Source organism: Pholcus phalangioides, unplaced genomic scaffold (genome assembly GCF_987345545.1).
Source record: "Pholcus phalangioides strain wild (caught in Gottingen) unplaced genomic scaffold, Ppha-v1.0 ptg000009l_1, whole genome shotgun sequence".
Lineage (NCBI taxonomy): Eukaryota > Metazoa > Arthropoda > Arachnida > Araneae > Pholcidae > Pholcus > Pholcus phalangioides.
Window position 1 is genome coordinate 53,821,650 of NW_028301602.1, and position 17,068 is coordinate 53,838,717.

A 17,068-nucleotide genomic window follows, 5' to 3' on the forward strand; every position below is an offset into this window, starting at 1 on the left:
ATTTCGCGGCGTTGGCTCATCGACCGTTGCCAGCCACCACAGAAGTTCGTCGTTTGATTCTAAAAAGCCATCGGGTGCCATCGATGGCCGTAATGAGAGTGTGAAGCTCAAGTCGGCTATCGCTAAGGACGATCGTCGCTTCACCAAAATACTCTGCGATGTTCCAGAATGGTATTCGAACGAACTACGAGCACACATGCTATCGGCTCAGGTAGAAGTGTTGAGAGAAGAGCTCCAGAATGCGATCAAGGGATGCTTCGAAAAGGGGAACGTGGTTACGTTGCTCGAAAAACGTCTGAAAGAAGTTGAACTGGAAAAAGACAGAGTCTTGAAGGAGAACTGCGCGAAGCAGCAGCTCGTAGAAAAGCTGGAGAAAGATGTCCAGCAGCACATATCGCGGTCAGACGCCCTCGAGATGAAATGCTCGTCTCTGGAGTCGGAGATAAGAGCTCTTAAGCAGAGTGAAAAACAAGCCATTGCCGATAAAAAAGCTGCGAAGGCCAAGCTGAGTCGTGTCACTGAAGAGACCGAGAAATACAAGGCCGAATTGAGTGAAGCTGAGCGGGTCGGCAAAGAAACCCAAGAAGCTAGTAGGCGACGCATTGAAGAAGTTTCCGCGGCAAGTCAGCGTCTGGAAAAACAAAGAATGGAACTGATGACGGCTTTCAAAAAGCAGTCGAAACTAGTCGACAACCTGAAGAGGCAGAATATGCATCTTGAAGCGATGAAGGCTCTTCAATTCAGCGAGGAAGAGTTCGTGAAGACACTCGGTTGGATCTAGTCCATGCGAAATGTGCTTCATTGTTTTTTGATTGCACGCAGAACTTAATTAGAAATATAATTCCTGAAGCGCTCCGTGGAAAGTTATTACGCTACCATTTTTCAATTAAATATCATACTGCATGCATTCACTTTTTGTCGCCGAAATATTTCGGTGATTTCACTACAAGCGAAATATTTTAATAAAATATGAATATGGGAACGTTTATGATCAACGGGTAAAATTTGATAGTCACGACGATTCATTGCGTTCCAGCCGACGTTCGTTAAAACGAACTTGCGTTATAGCGACAATGCTATTACAATAATCGGTACGATATGTACCGAGTATTTTCCTATTCATGCTTTGTTAGTTAATTTTTAGCCAATATGATGGAACGTGAGTGGCGTGGTGGTAAGATGCTCGTCTTCCACTATGAAGATTACCGTCAAGGTTCATGGGTTCAAATCAGGGCGTAGAACGTCAGAAACAAGTTCTTTACCTTCATTGGTGCCTTCATTTCCCACCCAACTCCACTGGCGATAATTATTTATTATACTGTACTTGTGCAATAGCGAGTACATGTCAAAACTCGCGATTACTTATAAGCCCTATTCAGCGTGGGCCAGTTACCACATTCGCTGGAGTATAAAAGATGTGCGCACTTTTTAACTTCTCTTCAAAAATCGATGCGTCACATATGCCAGTAGGGCTAATAACGTATTTGACTGGGTATAAAATTTTTACAGCAGAAAGAAGATGCATCTTGCACATCGACAAATAAAATGATAACAAGTCTACTTTATACAAGGATGACGTCACTCTCCGCTACCATACGAAGGTTTTAACAACTGGCTCTTGCGAAGACATATTTTGGAAAGTGAGAGAATTCAACTGTCCCTGCGGGGAATTGAACCCACTTTCCGGGTGAACGCACCCGGAAAGTGAAAGGGCGTGGGTGCAAAAGAATTTTAAAAAAATTTATAGTAATAACACGCGTCAAAATTTCGTGAATCACCTGTCATCCGGATTCGGTCAACCAAACGACATATGGGAAATAATCAAGAAATTATACGGTATGCAACAGAAACCTGTTGAAAGCGGAAGATTTGAGGGGGTGAGGAAAGTTTCTATTAATAGTAATATATTAAACCCGTTTTTTCCCCTGAAACAAGTGTTTCCTACGAATTTCGTTCCCCCAAATATAATGATGATTACATGATAAAATCCGTAACTTTCGTTTTTGATGTTGTTGCAAGTGATTTTTTTTCTCAACATAAATTTGCATGTACTCAGTGACCAATTTATTACAGTTTTTCAAGCAAATCCGCTATGGCAACATGATGCTGTTGCAGCTAGAGGGTGAGGCTAGTATTAAAAAAAACTGGTTCTCAACGTGCAACAAATAAAATATTAATAAGGAACAGTCAGGGCGGAACGGGGAGTGTCCAGAGTTGTACAAAAACAGATGGACAACGGTGCAGCAAATGAAAATATCTCAATGAAGAATTATTGTTTGATCGTTTTTTTACACCATGGTCATTTTCTATACACGAGGGCTGATGAGTGGGGAGGGCCGCAACTAGTGGGGAGCAGGCAGATCTCGTGCCCCTAGCGCTAGACCCAAGGGGGTGAAAATTTCATTCTGAAACTTCTCCTTCCACATTACGAGGCGGCGTAAAAATCCGCGCTTGCCCCGGGTGACCAAGCATCAATTGGCGGCCCTGTATGGGATCTACAATTCAATGCCGATTCCGAATAGCCACGTTCGACATTTTTCTTTTTTTATACTCATCAAGGGGTAGGTGTGATGGGGGTATTCCCTTCGGTAGTTTCTTTTCTTTGTGGTGATATTGTCGCCGTTTATGTTGCACCCCTGCGGCAGGAAAGTTTCTGACAAGAACGAATCGGGTATCGAACTTGTTAGATCCCTACCGTTGTCACTGTGGTGGTCGACTGAAATTGGTTTTCTGTGGCTCCCTTCTGAGGCGCGAATGCGAGCCGATCTCCCCACTGAAAAGTCTCGCCGCAGAGAGCAACATGCCTACGATGATACAATTATTCAATCATTACACTCCACTCATAGTTAGAAACCACGTTATGACGGAAGGTGGCAGCACTACACATAACAAGCATTACACAGAAACAGACTGCACGTATGGTTCAAAGCACAGCTTCCAGCATGATCTTCTTTGACTACCCAGCTAAAATGTCTTCATTGAGACAGAGCAGTGGACCATGATCTGGTTAGGAGGAAGAGATATCGAACTCCTTTGGTACTTTAGGTGAGTATCTTATCGACCTGGGCTACCACGCCTCATCTCAAATAATCATTGAACGCCGTTCACCTTACACTCAATCACATGGGATATGGAAGCCGACGGCCTGCTCCGACACTTTCTGTCTGCGGTTAACAGAAGAAAACGTCTCCATTTCCTGCAAGAGCACCACGATTGGACAGTCGATTATTGAAAACATTATGCGGTCTGATGTGAAAGTTTTGAGTAATGAAGACTGAGAATTTGGCGGAAGCACAAACAACTCTTCAATCTGGTGGAGATACTCTTATGGTATAGAGCAGAGATATCCAAACTTTCTTTGGAGCGCACTCAAAAACAAAAGAAAAAAAAATTGTTGGGTGGTCATATTCAGACATTGATAAATAATTGGAATTTTTATTCTTTGAGGGAGGTTAAGCACGGGATGTGTTGTATAATTTGAAGACTGCCGAGGTTTCATCGCAAACGAGAAACAATAGTTTATCCTTTACAACTGTAAAAAATAAATAAGTATATCTTTATAATTTTTTTTTTCATATTTATTAGGGCTGTTATATTTCTTGTGTTCGATTTGTATTTTGGCATGCTTTAAGCTCTTTAATTCGTGTTAATTACATAGGCGTAAAGTTATTAGAAACATTTTGAGGGCTCAAATAATACGAACGTAATACAAGTTGAACATAATACCAGTTCACGCCTATTGGGGGGGGGGGGCTGATCAACGTCTGAAGGTACAAGGTAGCTAAACATCATTGCCGACCAAATTTATCCTCCAATAGTGTTGATGGTTTATCCCATTGGAGATGGGCTACATTCAGTAAGGTAATGCTCATTATTGAATATTGAAGAACCTGACACAAACCCCTTCACGAAAATTTTACGCGTACGCTTCAACTCCCTGCTTTCTTACTGCAGGGATGTTTCCTCAGTTGTCTCAGCATCCAACGGCGGGGAAATCGTTATGGCGGTCTTCACGAGGCCATCGACGGTGTATCGTCTTTGCTATTCAGCCCTTTCCACAGTCTGGTCATACGGTGTCTTTGACGGGGGCCTTGGATCGGTGAAGAGGGGTAAGTGGTGTTATACTTTCTGTATCGTATCTCTGCTCGATTGCTGATGGTGCATTTGAATTTCTGAAACAGGGGAATCTAAGCCCTTTTTTTCACGCTCAATCATTGGATGGGGACAGCGACTTTTAGGATTGCATTTCAAAACTAAGTGATATCATTTCAAGTATCAATCCCAAAAACATAAATTTTTGATAGATGTTATTAAAGAATGTTGAGAATTTAATTCTTGTTCCTCCATCTGAGGAAGCAATTCATGATTCGTTATACAATGACAGATCACCTGCTTGTTTGGCTGGTAGATTACTTAGATCTGTGCATCAGATAAATAGCAGAGTTGATAGAGGGTGCAACCTCTAATGACCAGATTGAAGAAGAATACGTTAGGTTGTATCACGAACACAAAAATTAGTTGGATTGAATATGATTCATGCTCATACTTTAAGAGAATGACAAGGGTAATGAGAACGAAAATGGTAAGTATGGTGTAGATAATAAAAACTCGTAGTAAGGAGAAAAAGAGTAAGAAGGGTGTTGATATAGTAACGCGATAAAATAGGAATTGATAAAAATGGTGATAATTCCAATGATATGTCTAATGGTGTTTCTTACTTAAGTTGGTGCTCGAACATTTTTTGTATCAGCATGTATCAGAAGCCACTAGGGGTACTGCTATTTTGGATTTAGTTCTTACTAGTTCTGAGGATCTAGTTGAACATGTTTCGGTGGGGGAAGAATTTTCTTCCAGTGATCATCGTATCGTCAGATTTCACTAACTTTTCCTCGGGCAAGGTTGATAACAAAAGACTGGCTCCTTGTTTTCGGAGAACTAACTTTGATGTTTTGAGAAGAAGGTTAGCGGAAGTTTTCAAAGACCGGAATCAGTAGGGGTGGTAAGTCAATGGGAAGAATTTAGTACGAAGCTGTCCTCTGTTTTGCATGACGTCATACCCTTTGTTCGAAAAAAGCGTGTTTGTACATCGCACCCTCTATGGTTAACGGATAGCGTGCGGACCTTTATCTTGAAAAGAAAAGAGCATTCAGAGAGTATAAAAGTGGACGAGGTGACCTATCATTGTTTACTGATAAAAGAAGACTGTTGAAGAAAGCGATAAGGGATAGTAAAAAGGAAGTGGAATCTAGGTTGGCAGATAACATTGGCTCTGACCCAAAATCATTTTTTCGATACGTCAATAATGGATGTAAGGGGACAGTTGGCCCCCCTCTCGATAGGAGGCTCTAGGGTAGAGAGCAATGTAGGCATGTGTAGTGCTTTCAATGACTTTTTCGCGTCGGTTTTTAATGGAAATAATGATATTCGATATACGGGTGTTGCATGACCTTCAACGTTATTCAAGTAAAAGACGTGGAGGTCCTAAATCTTCTAAGAAATGTATGTGCAAGCAAAGCAACAGGACCAGATGATATCTATCCTAGGGTCCTCAGGGAATGTGGTAATGAATTGTTGGGGCCAGTGGCACAGATATACAGGAATAGTGTTGCTGAGGGTATCGTCCCAAGAGATTGGAAACTTGCTAACGTTGTTCCGATATTTAAGAAGGGTAGTAGAGAAGCGGTGTCAAATTATCGTCCAGTGAGTTTGACGAGCTCCCTCTCGAGAATTTTGGAAATTATCATCAAAAGGCAGTTTGTGAAGTGGATAGACGAGAATAATGTATTGTCGGATAATCAGCATGGCTTCAGGAAGGCGAAGTCATGAGCAACTAAAGAATTTGCTTCTATGATCACGTGACTAAGGCTTTGGGTAAGAGCAAAAATGTCCACGTTGTTTACCTCGATTTCCAGAAGGCATTCCATCGGGTCCAACATGGCAAACTATTGAAGCGTTTACACGAGATTGGAATTCAGGGCAACTTGCTGAATTGGGTAGAATCGTGGTTAAGAGATAGGTCGCAACGAGTTATGGTGAACGGAGAATCCTCTGGTTGGACAGACGTCACAAGTGGAGTTCCTCAGGGAAGTGTCCTTGGCCCATACTTTTTTCACTCTTTATCGACAAACCCGATCAGGGTATCGATGGGATTACTAGCAAATTCGCAGATGATGTGAAGCTAATGGGGGTAATCGGGAATGAAAGCGATAGGGAGTTGCTCCAGACCAACTTAAACAGGATTGCAGCATAGGCAAATGAATGGAGCATGACGTTTAGCGTAGATAAGTGCATGGTCGCTCATTTTGGCTTGAACAACCCACGGTTCTCTGACGAGTTGAATGGTGTCACTATCCGGGATTCAACTAGGGTCACCGATTTGGGAATTCTCATTGACGAGCGGATTAGGTTTTCTGAACATTGTTCAGCGGTGGTCAAAAAAGCGAATAGAATGCTTGTTCTCATTTTCAAAAAGGTCTCATCGCGTTCTCCTAAAGTAATTCTTCCGCTTTTTCGAGGCTTAGTTCGTCCTGGACTGGAGTATGCTGTAAGGTTTTGTAGACGATAGCTACAGAGGGACACATACTTGGTTGAAAGGGTGCAGAGAAGAGCTACGCCTGTCCTTATTGGCACACGGGGCTTGAGTTATGAAGAGAGACATCAATTTTTGAATATGTTTACATTGGATGAACGCAGGTGTCGAGGAGATATGACCGAAGTGTTTAAAATTTTCAATGGGATGGATAGGATGGACCATGAACTTTTAGTACACCGCCAATCGACTGCTTTTACAAGGGGACACCACTATCGATTGGTGAGGAACAATGCAAGGCTATGGTGTCGCAGGGAATTTTTCTCTAATAGGGTTGTTAATAAATGGAATAGCTTACCCCCGGAGGTAGTAAATTGTAACACAATTGACACGTTTAAAAAGAAGTACGATAAACATGTTGGGGTAAATCGAGAAGCTCTATCCATACTTAGAATATAAGACAACCATAAGTATTCTTATGGGCATTGTATGATATTTTCTCACGTAAATATATTGTTTATAATTTGTGTTAATTGCATTTTTAATTGGGTTGCTGTATTTTTGAAATGTATGACAACCATATTTTTATGGGCATCTTTTTATCAGCCACCTTGTTAGGCATTTTATCTGTTGTGGCGTTGTATTTGTATTTGTATTGTGACTAATGTAAACAAACATGATTAGAACACTGAAAATGAAGCAATCAAAGTGCAAGCTAGCACTAGTGATGTCTGTAATGATTAATTATTGGCAATAATGATATCATATTATTAATAATATTGGCAATAATGATATCAACAGCATCAAGGTTGTAGCAAGTGCTTACACTGATGTGTTCCCTGTAAATGCAAGCAATAACAACACAGACTATGCAAATGCATTTGGTGATGCTCTTGGTACTATGTTATCGGTAGAACAAAATTTTGAAAACACTAATCTCAGGTAACTGATTAGTTTTTACAAAAAAAATATTACGAAAACAATATTATTTACCTGAGTTACAAAACTCAGGTAAATAATACTGTTGATATGGACAATCAAGGGGAGTGGCAGACTGTCCACTAGGAAGATCTCCCACTAACGATGACAAAGTGCAGCAGTTGGGACAACTTTATGAGAAAATAGGTAATACTTGCAATGTACCTTATGAGGCTAAAAAAGCAGGTAACAATCTGATCAAGAGTGAGGATGATCACAGAGCTGTCACTATGATGATCGACTGTGAAGGTGTGTGTGTGCTTTCTCACTTATACACTGACATCAGATAAGAACATGCGGGTGGTAATTCGTGATCTGGGTTCCACCACTACTTGTGACGAGGCAAAAGAATCCCTAGAAACCCAGGGATTTTAGATTTTAAATGTACAAACGAAGAGATATCGTAGCAAAAAGGTCTTGAAAAAACATTAATTCCTATTTCCGTTATGGAAATAGGACTTGCCACGAACAAACAAAAGTAAGGAAATTTCCCAAATAACATCATTGAACCATCTGAGAATTAGAATTGAAAGTTATAGAAAACATAAGGGCAGTAGTGTATTTACAGGGGGGCTAAGCGGCTCGGAGGGGCGACGAATTTCGGAATATAGAAAGAGGGGAAATAAAAAAAGTTTTTTTAATTCACGTTTCGTAAACGTGTGGAAGTGCCATGCGTCATTTCCATCGTAAATAATATATAATTATTAAACATATATATTGTCCAAAACATCATATTGGCTTTTTTTTTGTGTTTTTCCACGCAGACTGCCGTTGAAGTAAAAAAATATATATGACATGAATGTCGCTCTCCACTTGTTAATACAAGATACAGGGAAGACTGGATGTTGTGAAGATTATTTATTATTTGAGATGAGTTTTTTCCTTCCTTAAAAAATTAACATCTCTGCCTCTACCAGGAGTCGAACCCGGGTCCCTCGATTGCCGGACGAGTGCTCTGACCACTAAGCTACAGAGGAGATAGAGATTTTCCTTCGCTAGATTTTCCGTTCGGCACATATACGCTCTAGCGAAGGAAAATCTCTATCTCCTCTGTAGCTTAGTGGTCAGAGCACTCGTCCGGCAATCAAGGGACCCGGGTTCGACTCCCGGTAGAGGCAGAGATGAGTTTACTTCCTTAAAAAATTAACATCTCAAATAATAAATAATCTTCACAACATCCAGTCTTCCGTATATCTTGTAAAAAAATATATGATTGCCTAACCTTCATGTTTACAGTTTGCCGGCTTAGCTTACCAAATAGTATTGTAAATGGAGGGTGTTGGTACTGTGCCTTGGGTACAGTGGTAGGAAGAAAAAAAAGGGCGTTCTTTCCGTGACTGGAGGCTGCTTCCCAACTGACCATATTTCAATAGCTCAATTTCGGCTCTCTTTGAAAGTAAAAACACAGAACATTCTAATGATTTTAACGACGCTCACCATATGAGAAAGACAGCTCTCCTTATTTGACGTTTATCTGAAAAAAAAAGGGGACAAATGTGGAGCTTGGCAGAACCCACATTTTTATTAACTGCGTATACAGTATTACAAAACTACATTCGGTTATAAACGCAGGATTATCACCAAAAAGGAAAAAAGCGCCTCTTCATTTTACACTTTCTTGACGAAAACAAAGTAAGTAAATATCAAATATAGCTAACCATACGTTTTGTATTTTGTGAGAGTTTTCTTTAATGGTAACACTAGTCTGCATAATATCAGATGATTGGAAACTAATAACTGTCCTTAGCTGACTTTTTTATGCTGATAACAGAACTGTTCTTAGTTTTCTTCCATCACGTACAGCTCGTTCGCAATCAACCCGAGTTGATTTTGAAGATTCATCGCTAAGAGCATTACGTGTTTGTCACACATAACGTAAGTGCACTTTTGGATACTTGCTAACTTATTAAACCACTTTTAGAACGCAGTCTGATTGGCGAGAATTAATTGGCAAGAGTCCAAAAAGTAACATTAAAACTGTCAGACTCTCGCATTTCCAGTTTATTTATCTTTCTATTTGCATTTCCACAAGTTGTTCTCAGTTTCTGTCTCGTTGTTTTACAATGTCTACACGCAAGTGTGTGAACAATCCTAATGTTTTCTGTTACATTTGAGGAAATTTTGTAGTGCTTAAGCAAGGAAGGGGGATATAACAGACTTTGTGAAAAAAGCTTACTATGCTTATTTTGAAATAAAATTAGGTGATCTGGATAAGGCATGGGCACCAAAGAAAGTTTGCCGCTATTGTGTTGAAAGGTTAAGGTTATGGACAAAGGGAAAGAAAAAGTGCATGCCGTTTGCAATGCCTATGGTGTGGAGGGAGCCTAAAGACCACCTTAACGACTGTTACTTCTGCTTAATTAATGTACAGGGGTGCAATGTAAAAAATAAGAACAAAATTGTATATCCAAGCATTCCTTCAGCCATTATGTCTGTTCCACATGGACGAGAACTGACTGCCCCTGTTCCTTCAGCTGCTTCACAGAACGCTGCTTTGCAGACGATGTTGAATGCTGCAATCTCCGAAAATGATAGTGATGATGTCTATGAGCCTGAAGATGACTTTAATTCATAACGATTCTCCCAGGGTGAACTTAATGATCTAGTACGTGATCTGAACTTGCCTAAGGAATCTGCAGAACTACTTGAGTAGTGTACGCGTCGCTTGACCGCGATAATGTCAATTTCCGCCACCAGATGGCGCCACCGGAAATGTTTTCGCGCGTTTTTTTTTTTTTTTAGCCGGACTTCGAACCAGATTACCTGACCGATATATTTCGAACCGGACTACCTGTCGACAGTGTTTATTTTCAAAATGGCGGTATTTTTTTATGTCACTGTCGAGACGTTATCTTGACCATGGGATGTTTTCTGTGGTTATCAACTAATTCCCGATAATTACTATACTCTCTTTGGAGTTCAAATCCAAAGTAAAACTAAAAGGGGTCATAGCGTTATCTTGACCATGGGATGTTGTCTGTGGTTATCAACTAATTCCCGATAATTACTATACGCTCTTTGGAGTTCAAATCCAAAGTAAAACTAAAAGGGGTCATAGCGTTATCTTGACCATGGGATGTTGTCTGTGGTTATCAACTAATTTCCGATAATTACTATACGCTCTTTGGAGTTCAAATCCAAAGTAAAACTAAAAGGGGTCATAGCGTTATCTTGACCAAGGGATGTTGTCTGTGGTTATCAACTAATTTCCGATAATTACTATACGCTCTTTGGAGTTCAAATCCAAAGTAAAACTGAAAGGGGCGGGGTCTTACTCGTCCAACTGCGAGGGTTCCTTGATTTAAAAAACGTCGCTCCTAATTTTGATGTGCCTATGATCGACGATCGTCCACGGAGTTATTGGTGAAAAGGGCGCATATTGTGAACCATATCTACTGTTTTTCAATTATTTTCCACGAACCATTTTTTTAAATAAATTTTTAAAAATTTTCTCAAGATGGTCGATCACGTGACCCACGTTGATGACGATACTAGATGGCAGCACTACCGATATTTAACTTCCGTGAAAATTATTCACTATGTCGTTATATAAAAAAATTTATGAAATGTCGTCCCGATTTTCTCTTTGGACATGAAGCTGTATTAGAAATGAATTTAAAAGAGAAAAAATTACGTCTCCAAATTACGGCGAAAATGTCAATTTTGGCACCAAACTAACCAAGATTTTTCTCTAGCTATTTTCAAATCTCAAGTTTGAAAAGATATAGTTCGTTTGTGGTTGATGATGATGCTAATTAACCACTAGTGTTCAAATTATGCTGCTTCGAGAAGACCCTTTTTATAAAAAAAATATCCAAGTTAATCAAACATGATCCAAAAAAAACGCTCACTTTCCAAGCGTTATTATTTTTACCCATCGTCTTTGGATCTTTAAGAGATTAGATACCAAAAATATGCACAAAAAAAAAAAACCACACACAAGTTTTCATTGTCAACATTTCTATATTTCCTTCCATAACGAAACGAGATTTGTAACTACACCCTTAAAAAGCTTATTCTTTAGACATCACTTCTTATACCACATAAATAAGAAAGATATTGTGTCTTCCCGCACTTTATTATTTTATTTCTATTTTAGTTTTTCATTATGTCACTTTATTCATGGCTTTTATTTTATTCACTTCAAACACTTAAAAATTTATTTATTTCACTTTATCCAACTTATTCTATATTTAATTATTCAAACTTTTATTCAAAAATTTTTAATATTTTCTTTATTTCATTATCTTTTTCATTTCGTTTATTTTTAATCATTCAAAATTTTATTTTTTAATGTTTCATCGTTATTATATTATCTATTTGATTTTATTATCTTTGTGTGAACATTTTATTTTCATTGATATTATTTTTTTAAATTTAAACCTACTTTTAGTTTTTCATTATGTCACTTTATTCATGGCTTTTATTTTATTTTTTATTCACTTCAAACACTTAAAAATTTATTTATTTCACTTTATCCAATTATTCTCTATTTAATTATTCAAACTTATATTCGAAAATTTAATTTTTTCTTTATTTTATCTATTTGATTTTGTTATCTTAGTGTCATAATTTTATTTTCAGTGTTAGCTTATTTTTTCATTTTTATTTTATTTTTTATTCACTTCAAACACTTAAAAATTATTTATTTCACTTGTTTTAGTTCACTTTATTTCCATTGATATATATTTTTTTAATTCAAGCCTTTCCAACTTATTCTATATTTAATTATTCAAACTTTTATTCAAAAATTTTAATTTTTATTTATTTTATCTATTTGATTTTTATTATCTTAGTGTCATCATATTATTTTCATTTCGTTTATTTTTCAATCATTCAAAATTTCATTCTTTAATGTTTCATCGTTTATCTATTTGATTTTTATTATCTTTGTGTCAACATTTTATTTTCTTTATGTTTTTATCGTTACTATTCATCTATATATCGTTTTTTCATTATTTTTGTTATTTTATTTTTATTTACTTAAAATTGTTTATTTTGTCGTTTGAAGATTTTACATTTCTTAAATAATATATTTTTAAATTAAAATGTCATGTGAATAAATTTCACGCGTAGTTCAAAAAATGAGACAGACTACAAGTTTATACAGTTCAAATATTTATTCATATCAAGATATCGATAGCATGCTCGATAAGTTTATACATTTGTCTGGAATTTAAATTAATTCCTTTTATCGTCGGTGTGTTATTGACAAAAACACGAATGTCATAAATTGTATTACATTTCGTGAAAAAAACACCATCACCAAGAGGTTGGGAACGAGAACAGTTTCCTCTAAATTTGAAGCTGGGGTCGTCGTACACATTCAATGCAAGGCTAGATAACGTGATAATCACGGACACAACGATGATCCCGATCAAGGCTTTCCTGGTCTCTTCACGGCTAAAAAATTTTCTCTGGGCCGTCACAGCGCTATCCTTTGATACGTCTTGCATAACTCTGTACTTATCACGATCTCCACTGGAAATGACAAATGCTAGCGGGATTTCAGCAATTAATATGCTTCATTATGAAAAATCGACGTGGTCTTTCTAGTGTTAAACTGTATTTACGTTGAATTGGGTATGAAAACCGTGTCTCTGACATGTCTCAATGAATAAAATTTTCATAACTTAAGAAAATATTCATTTCCCGGCGTTTTATGAAATATGAATGTTTCTTACATTTCTGCTGAAAAGATTTCTAATGTTTATCAATCCGGGAAGTTACTCCGGCTTACGTACTATAAAATATTATATCTGTATGTTTATTAGAGTTTTTTTTTTCATGAATTTTACGTTCCTTAGCAGACATTGTTATAACGAGAGGCATGTTTTTTCGAATAGTGATGAGAATAACAAAAGGCTAAAAATAAACTACTGAATCCGATATGACTGGTGTCAACTAAAGAGTGGACATGACATTTTAACTTTTATTCTTTCTCGCACCAATTTTCTCAGAAGCATGTGTGTATTAAATAAAATAATAATACTTTTATAAAAAAAGGGATAAATAACATGAAAAAATGATAAAAATGTTAAAACTCATAAAAATGATAAAAATAACCCACTAGGAATTTTTAGCCAGCAAGACTTCAAAATGAAAGTCCTTTTTTTACTGTTTCTAAATCGCATGTTATATCGTGACTTAGAACGTGATCTACGTGAGTGGCACTTATTACTTTCAAAGGTCACGCTTAGAATGACCAACTGAACACATTATTCCGCCCTAACTATTCAGTGTGAATCCATTGTTTCTTTCATAAAAGTTCTCACAGTGAATGCTTTCCAAAATCAGTTTTTGGTTTCCAATCTTTAATTCCGACATATTCAATTTCTCGAGATGGACGAATTCTCAGCTGTTTTCTCTCATTCAATTTACTATCTTTTTACTAATTTTAACATATTCTATTTCAAATGAAATTAAATTTATTATTTCTATACATACAGAAAAAAAATTGAATTATGGGAAACATATATACCATCTAGAGAAAAATGCCTGTACCGACGATTAAAAAAATTACATTGTTATTAAGGGATAAATAAAATATTTATAAAATTAACAAAAAAATATAAAAAAACACAAGACAAAATTACTGATGTCAAATAAAAAATAAGCACAGAAAAAACACAATATATAAGGGAAAATTCTTAATTTATGATGAAAAATGCAAGAGAAACAAGACAATTTTACGTTCACATAAAATTCCAAGATTTAACGAAATGAAATGATTTTTTCAGCTGTTGTCGTAAAGTACTCCGGATATCACACTATAAAACGAAATGAGTTTTTATATATATAAGTTATTCTTCTTAGATTATTTTCACAAATTCAACAAAATGGGATACATGTCGTTCTTTTAGTTTTTCTTAGATTTCCACAGTGGTTTCAAAGGATTCAACCTAAACTTTGCGCTAGTCAACTAGTTGATTTGTTCTCCCACCCCCCAAACAAGAGCGACAATAGAGAAGGTAGTATGGATACAGATGATTGCAATATCAAAGATGGATAGACGAAACAAATACAGAGATGTTTGGTTTATGGTGTATGGATGAGATGAATAATGGTTTCTCAAAACTGAATTGTTCAAATGGATAAAGTATTCACGTAATTTTCGAATGATGTTCAATATGATGAGACTTAACAAACCTCTTTTATTATTTCAATGCATTAATTCCTTTTGACATATTTTCTTTGATTTCGTGATTTTTCCCCTTTTCAAATTACCGATTTTTGATTAAAAAAAAAAGACACAGTTGTATCATTTTCATCAACTTTTTTAACAGAAAATACTTTAACTACCGTGAGCTAATAAAATATGAATTCGATTATTTTACTCTTCGTATGCTCATTCAAACTTTTCCTTGGACTCATCATTCGCGACGTTTCAAAGAATTATTTTCCGATAAAACTTGCATTTTCGATGAAAAGATTTTTCGTCGAGGTTTCTTCCCGCTATCTTTCTATTGTTTATTAACCTATTGCCGCGAAGATACTTCAGCTTTAATGTTATAAAATATTATCTCTGTACATTTCTTCGTGTTTTTTCATGAATTTTACGAGTCTCAGCAAAATTACATCGGTACTTGATAACTCTCATATCGAATTGTTGAACATCAACGAGGTCACGAAACCCCCCATACCACATTAAATACTCAATATTTCTCACCCATATGAGCGTTAATGCTGAGAGTAATACTTTGATTTAGACAAAATTTATCACTTTAAATTCACTTTGAACGTATACGCCTGATAAAAAAAATTTATTACCCATACCAGACTATTGAAAAAGACGATTAGGTCAACAAAATTTGGGCGTTCACTCTTAACTTCGAGAACTTTGATGTCCTATATTACGACACAATCTTGATCAATCGATGGGTTTGTAATCCAAGAATGTCGTTCAGAACGGGTACAAATTTAGGTGAAAAGACGGCATATATCATCAATATAGTGGAAGAGAAATTACATCAAGCACAAATATTATAGAAAGGCGTTTATTCAGTAAAATAATTATACTTTAAAATAAAAGAGGTCGATAAAAATGATTTAAAAAAACATTGAAAATGGTAATAAAGAAAAAATGGTAGAAAAAAATATTACAAATTTTAAAGAGGATGAATTTGAACAAAAAGTGTGTGGGAGACTGCCATGTGTCTGCCTTATCCACAGAGTAATAATACTTTATATCTTAAGTCTATGGCCTTATCCTTGCAAAGGACTATCAACAAAGATGGATGCCCAGAGAATGGAAGAAGGGGGTCATCGGTTGCTACAAGATCTGAGTACTATTGCGAATGACAATAGCTACCGATATATATATATCATTTAAGAAATGTAAAATCTTCAAACGACCGAATAAACAATTTTATTTTTTTTTATTCACTTCAAACACTTAAAAATTTATTTTTTCTTTATCCAACTTATTCTCTATTCAATTATTCAAACTTATATTCGAAAATTTAATTTTTTCTTTATTTTATCTATTTGATTTTATTATCTTACTGTCATAATTTCATTTTTAGTTTAACACTGAAAATAAAATTATGACAGTAAGTACTGATAGTACTCAGCAATAGTACTCAGATCTTGTAGCAACCGATGACCCCCTTCTTCCATTCTCTGGGCATCCATCTTTGTTGATAGTCCTTTGCAAGGATAAGGCCATAGACTTAAGATATAAAGTATTATTACTCTGTGGATAAGGCAGACACATGGCAGTCTCCCACACACTTTTTGTTCAAATTCATCCTCTTTAAAATTTGTAATATTTTTTTCTACCATTTTTTCTTTATTACCATTTTCAATGTTTTTTTAAATCATTTTTATCGACCTCTTTTATTTTAAAGTATAATTATTTTACTGAATAAACGCCTTTCTATAATATTTGTGCTTGATGTAATTTCTCTTCCACTATATTGATGATATATGCCGTCTTTTCACCTAAATTTGTACCCGTTCTGAACGACATTCTTGGATTACAAACCCATCGATTGATCAAGATTGTGTCGTAATATAGGACATCAAAGTTCTCGAAGTTAAGAGTGAACGCCCAAATTTTGTTGACCTAATCGTCTTTTTCAATAGTCTGGTATGGGTAATAAATTTTTTTTATCAGGCGTATACGTTCAAAGTGAATTTAAAGTGATAAATTTTGTCTAAATCAAAGTATTACTCTCAGCATTAACGCTCATATGGGTGAGAAATATTGAGTATTTAATGTGGTATGGGGGGGTTTCGTGACCTCGTTGATGTTCAACAATTCGATATGAGAGTTATCAAGTACCGATGTAATTTTGCTGAGACTCGTAAAATTCATGAAAAAACACGAAGAAATGTACAGAGATAATATTTTATAACATTAAAGCTGAAGTATCTTCGCGGCAATAGGTTAATAAACAATAGAAAGATAGCGGGAAGAAACCTCGACGAAAAATCTTTTCATCGAAAATGCAAGTTTTATCGGAAAATAATTCTTTGAAACGTCGCGAATGATGAGTCCAAGGAAAAGTTTGAATGAGCATACGAAGAGTAAAATAATCGAATTCATATTTTATTAGC

The 17,068-nt window shown here is 36.2% G+C and overlaps 1 protein-coding gene across 4 annotated transcripts in view; it reads left to right on the forward strand.

Moving 5' to 3' along the window:
* LOC149083307 (inactive CLIP domain-containing serine protease A8-like) overlaps positions 1–17,068 on the forward strand; it is a 163,090-nt gene that overhangs the window by 95,560 nt on the left and 50,462 nt on the right. The window contains exon 6 of one of the 4 annotated variants that reach the window (XM_089236542.1): positions 3,955–4,103. The exons of the other annotated variants lie outside the window; for them this stretch is intronic. Coding sequence (XP_089092668.1) covers positions 3,955–4,103 — 149 coding nt within the window. Of the gene's footprint in view, positions 1–3,954; positions 4,104–17,068 lie in introns of those variants that run through there. 4 annotated transcript variants of the gene reach the window in all.